We start from the raw sequence: 5995 nt of genomic DNA, 5'->3' as shown, positions 1-5995 counted from the left end.
ATATATATATATATATATATAATATATGTAGTGGTGGGGATGCATGTGTAATTTTTGTATGGAAGGAAATTATTCTATTTTCATAAAGATGAAGTGGTGGTTATGAGCCCCTTTAAATTCTGAGACTTTTGTAGGTGTACCATTATGAGATGCAGTGTGTCTTGGATGTTTGAAATCTAGGGGAGCTCATTCCTCTCTTAGTCTGAATATACTTGGTTTCTTTTTGTGAAAAGATATTTGTGAGCATCAAAAAGAGAGGGCAATGGAAAAGAAGAACAAATAACTCAGTACAGTGCACACACTCACAGAAACACAAGATTATTGTCAAACCCATAAATATCGTTCCTTTAAGGCACTTGGAAGCTTTTTTCTTATTTTAAGTATGAGACCAAATGTTTGTCAGTGTACCTACTTCATATCTGCATAGCAGTGTGGAAGTATTACTATATTTTTGGTGCTACTCTGGCATGTGATCCACAAGTGAGATTACTTTGTTACTTTTTGAATTATTTTGTACATACTTAAAATTTTAAATGTACTTTTTCAACAATCCTTAGTATTTTAATAAAATGAAAACCATATAATAATTAAAATAAGCATGTAGATCACCCACCAAAGTAAATTTGTTCACGTTGATCACTCAGAAAGTAGCACTAACACAAAGTAGGCTAAAAAGTAACCTAAAGTAGTCTATCTTTAAATTGTACATCACATGACAAGGTTGCACATTTCTTTTTCTTAAGAAATGTGAATTTAGTGGCTGGCTTCTTGTATAAATGCAACAACCTTTCTCTTGTCGCTAATCACATTGTAAAAATCTTTAGCCAACATTTTATGGGGTTTTAGAAATTGAAAAGGGAACTAAAAAGTAACATAGAGTAATCTCCCCTATAGATCACATGCCAAAGTAGCACCATACTTTTGTAGTTGCTGTTATTAAAATGTACACATACTTTGACTTTCTTTTATTTTGAAAAGCATATGTAAGAAACTTTGCTTCTATTCATCAGGCAAAAAAGAAAAAGAAAAAATTTAAACAAGGTAACCTTTAAATTGATATATTTCCAGATTTGTGTCGTTATCAAAGTGATCACACATGGAATAGAAGAAATCAACTTCCATACACAATCAACAGATCAAGGGGAAATAACAATAATGGACATCCTTATCCAAACGTTGACAATAATACTTTTTGCAATCATGACCAAACACCCTTGACTGTAACTGGTAACACATCTGACATAACTGGACAATCATTTTCAGAACCAATGACAAGTGCCTTTATTTCATACTCTAAGCCACCTCTAACAGCCGTACCAAAAGTAGCAACACTACCAAAGGTACCTTCATTAGCTCAGGTACCTCCATTATCTACACCACAAAACTAATGCTAAAGTACTTAGAAACAGATGGCTCACAAATGTAGAACTAAGTACACCGAGTGACTAAATACTTGGTAGTATTTTATGTTTGTTTGAGTACTAAGTTCAAATTATATCCCACCAGAGATGACCTTACCAATCATTTGCCAGGGTCTTCTTCACTTTTTTGCATGATTTAAGCTATCTTATTAATAACTATATCAAAAATAACTTTAATTTATATAACAGTTTGTATATTACAATGAATATTTTGAATGAAAGTATAAAAAAAAAAATAATCATAATGTATTTCAATAATGCTTGGTCAAGAAATACTTCAGAGTATGTCAACTGAAATTATATAACACCATCATAACATTTCTTAATGTTATAAACCTTAAATGAATGGGTAATCAAATTAGATGTTTTTCTTCATTTTTGGTGTTTAATTGAAGTAAATTCATTCACACCAAGGAATAATGGAAAGAAAATATTTGAGGTGAGTGGTAGAATTAGGAGTGAAATATTCTTCCACAGTACCAGTTGATATCTACCAGAATTTGCTTTGGGGAACTTATAACCATTAGTGTTATGAAACTTATCAGGATATATATACTTAAGCTCTCTGGATATATATATATATATATATATATATATATATATATATATATATATATATAGTGAAGCCATACAAGAATACACAACACAACTATCCATTATGCTTTCTAGGCATTTTATAAAAACTGTTGAAAATAGGGTAATTTCAATCCTTGGCCTATCATAAATAGATCCATTTTCATTTGTTTCCATGAAAAGCAATGATATTTCCCCAATGTAAAATTGTTTTTTATATGTTATAAAAATATACAAAATACATCAGTGTGTTTCTAATTTGTCAGCAATAGTTTACCATTTTCAAAAATATAAAAAATATTTATTATTGATTAGTTAAAGGAACTGGGAGTTTCCAAAAGAGGAAGTAAAAAGATAATTAACTATATGACATAGAAATGTATCAGAAATTAATTCTGATCTTTTAATGAATATTTATATAAAGTTCAAATGTGGAAACTCCACAGACTTATTTCCATTTCAAAAGTATTAGTTCTCTAATAGAAATGCTAATATGAGTAACCCATATTCTAATGATTATTCAATGCAATTATTTGGAACCATAATTTAGTATTTTCAAATGAGTTCAACAATTTTATAATGAAATTAACTCCTTGAAATATTATTTAATAACATTTTCTAAGAAATGTATCAAGAAGATAATTTTGTAAAGCCAAAGGGGAATCTAAGATTAAAAACTTTTGCAACTTTGACTGAAGTAAGAAAATAACTTTTATACATTGAAATTAAAATATAATATATTTTTAATATACTTTAATTTTATATTTCATTGCTTTAAATATTAATAATATTTCCACCCATTTAGTTGGGTAACTTCTTGTTGCACACATGTATATGCGTGTATCTGTATATAAGTGTGTCTAAGTTAAATAGTCTGTGAGTCAGCCCATCATTTACTGCAAGAACTGGAGACTGTATTTCCGTTTCCTTGCATTGGAATAATAGACTGTTTGTCATTGGCTACAACACACATTACACACTACACAACCAACTTCATAGAACTACATAAAACTAGCACATACCAAGCTACTCAACCTCTACTACTGCAGCTTTGTGCTATCTGAACACTGGAACAGTATAAAGAACTGACAACGGTGGGTAAGTATTTATTAAAAGTTATTTTGATTAATAAACTTGGTTCTTTATATATTTGGTCATATTTCTCCCAGTAGCCTACCATCTTGGAAAAATTACATCATTACAAAAGTCATATAAGTACTTCCTGTGTAACAATGTTATTTTTTCATAGACTTTTAGTTAATTATTCCTTATACGTTTTCTAAAAATACTGAAGCTGGATGTTTCAACACAAAACAAATACAGTTTATTATTATTTTACCAACTAAATAAGTTACATTCTTTAAATATATATATTTCTTTTTCCAGTAGTCTCAGTTTTCACATATGTACATAGTTTAAGTTAATAATGTTAGGCTATGATTATGATGACGATAGATTGTTAGATTACGTTCGTTAGATTTTTTATTAAGTGTTTATGCTAAAATGTGAGATATATATATTATTCTATTTTCATTAGAATGGTTAATTTAACAAATGAATTATTGTGCAAAGTTCAAATGATAGGCAAGGGAGGTTACTCTTAATGCACTAACATGGATGCGTTTAGGCCTCGCTTGACCTGTTAGAAATGTCAGCCAAATCTCCCTCGAATTTACCACACCGTCTTTAGAAACGGAACGTCATATTGCATGATATGTTTTTCACTTTTTCTGAAATAAAACTGGATAAATATCAGTATTATGTAGGAAACTTTTTGAAAGTTTTGTGTTTTATCAGTCAAAAGTTTAAAAGAGTATATTGTAGGATGAATTGTAAGAGATATGTGCTAACCAGGAGTCAATAGATATCTATGTACGTATCTGTATAGCGATCTCTCTCTCTCTCTCTCTCATGCATGCACGTTATGAATAATCTGCTTTCATTTTAGGTAGTTTAAGCAAATTACATCAAAGAATCATATTAATGTCACCAGATATATATTTGTTATTGCTGGTGTCAAGCTGGTATTGATTTTCAAAAATCTACTATATAAATATGTACTGGTGTATGCAACTTACACTTTGATAAATATATCATAAACTGAATTGAAATTAGAGGTTAAATTCATGGGATTAAATGCTATACTATGTTTTCACATTTCTAAATACGAATTTCAATTTAAACTTGTTTTGCAGTTAGAAAATGTTTCCATTGAAATTGTTGGTTTTGCTGTTGATGGCTGAAAGCTGCTGGTGTGTGGATCATATCTACCGTGTGAAAGAGAACAATAATATACACAGCTATATTGGAGATATTGTCACTGATACACACTTACTGAGTAATATGCAGTCACAGGACAAACTGACATTTAAAATACTCCAGGGTAGTATTGATCAAGGAATTCATTTATTTAATGTTACACCTGGAGGACAAATATATACAGCTGCCATACTGGATGCAGAAGCCCTGTGTCTATATAATGTGGAATGCTTCAGGATATTAGAAATAGCAGTTCAATATGATCATTCTTTTATCAAAGTATTGGAAATCAAAGTTATGTTAGACGATATGAATGATAATTATCCCATTTTCCCTAACAAGAAATTTTATATAGAGTTTGATGAAAGTAATTCAATAGGTTCAAAAGATATTATTCCAAATGCCATTGATAAAGATGTCAGTATTGAGAATTCAAAGATTTCTTATCATCTCAAAGAAGAAGTAGATATACCCTTTGAGCTGCTTGTATCTAAGAAATCAGATGGAACTCGTTTATTACAACTTGTTTTGAAGGGTAACTTGGATCGTGAAACAAAAGACGTTTACAATATTCAGTTAATTGCCAAAGATGGTGGAATTCCTCGAAAAGAAGGTGTAATAGATATAAAAATATTGGTTAAAGATAAAAATGATAACATTCCTGTATTTTCTCAGAAGATTTATAATATCACCATAAATGATACACACAAGATAAATAAACCTGTTGTAAGACTGTATGCCACAGACTTAGATGAAGGAGAAAATGGAAGAATTTCTTATGCTTTTAACAATGCAAAGACATCAAATACTGTAAAAGATTGCTTTAAATTAAATGAAGCAACAGGAGAGTTATTTCTGAAGCAAAATTTTCAGTTAGGAAGAATTTATAATCTGTTTGTTGAAGCCAGAGATAATGGTATTCCTTCAATGTCTTCGACAGTTCTCATTCTAATAAATGGAATCAGCTATCTTAACAATCCACCAAGCATTGACTTCAAGTTTGTCTTAGAGTCCAATGGTACCTCAGCAGTCATCTCAGAAGCAACTCAAATTCACAGTTTTGTTGCTTATGTCAAAGTTACTGACAATGACAATGGAGTAAATGGACAAGTGAAGTGTCACTTACAAAATAGATACCTGCAGCTCATCTCTATATCTGAAAAGAAATACAAAGTTGTTGTCAAGAGTGAAATGGATAGAGAGAGTGAGAAGAGATTTAGTTTCACTATTAAATGTCAAGATAATGGTTTACCTCCATTGAAAGTAGAGAAAGAATTTTCAATGCTGGTCACTGACATAAATGATGTACAACCTCAATTTAGTCAGGACGTATTTAAGTTCCTCACCTATGAAAATGAACACAAAGACTTCCCTGTTGGATATGTCAATGCTACAGATCCAGATATTGGAGATGGAGGACAATTAATCTATTCTCTATTATCTAATGGAAAAGATATTCTACCATTTCAGATATCTGATGTGGGATTTATTTCCACAACTAAGTCACTAGACAGAGAAGAAAAGAACATGTATGAGTTTAAGGTTTTAGTAAAAGATAAAGGAACACCATCACTGGAGAACACAGTAAATGTTGTTGTTGAGGTTATGGATTTAAATGATAATGCTCCCTATTTCAGTTTCCCTAATGTTAACCCTTTCAGTCTTAATGTCCACTACCATCCCCGCTCTGACCATGATATCACAGTTGTTAGGGCCTCTGACAGAGATAGTCAACACAATGC

General features: G+C 30.7%; 2 protein-coding genes across 2 annotated transcripts in view; both read left to right on the top strand.

Annotated features, from left to right (window-relative positions):
- The window catches only part of LOC106872396 (uncharacterized), a 6041-nt gene extending 1663 nt beyond the window's left edge, over positions 1–4378 (top strand). The window contains exons 3-4 of the mRNA XM_014919387.2: positions 1069–3092; positions 4190–4378. Coding sequence (XP_014774873.1) covers positions 1069–1388 — 320 coding nt within the window. The 3' untranslated portion in view covers positions 1389–3092; positions 4190–4378. The remainder of the gene's footprint in view (positions 1–1068; positions 3093–4189) is intronic.
- The window catches only part of LOC106872379 (uncharacterized), a 76226-nt gene that overhangs the window by 28297 nt on the left and 41934 nt on the right, over positions 1–5995 (top strand). Inside the window, 2 exon segments of the mRNA XM_052972592.1 lie at positions 1069–1358; positions 4194–5960. Of these exon segments, the coding sequence (XP_052828552.1) occupies positions 1069–1358; positions 4194–5960 (2057 nt within the window).

Source organism: Octopus bimaculoides, chromosome 14 (genome assembly GCF_001194135.2).
Source record: "Octopus bimaculoides isolate UCB-OBI-ISO-001 chromosome 14, ASM119413v2, whole genome shotgun sequence".
In the NCBI taxonomy this organism is placed as follows: Eukaryota; Metazoa; Mollusca; class Cephalopoda; order Octopoda; family Octopodidae; genus Octopus; species Octopus bimaculoides.
The sequence above is the reverse complement of the archived record's forward strand: the minus strand, read 5'-3'. Positions and strand labels throughout refer to the sequence as shown.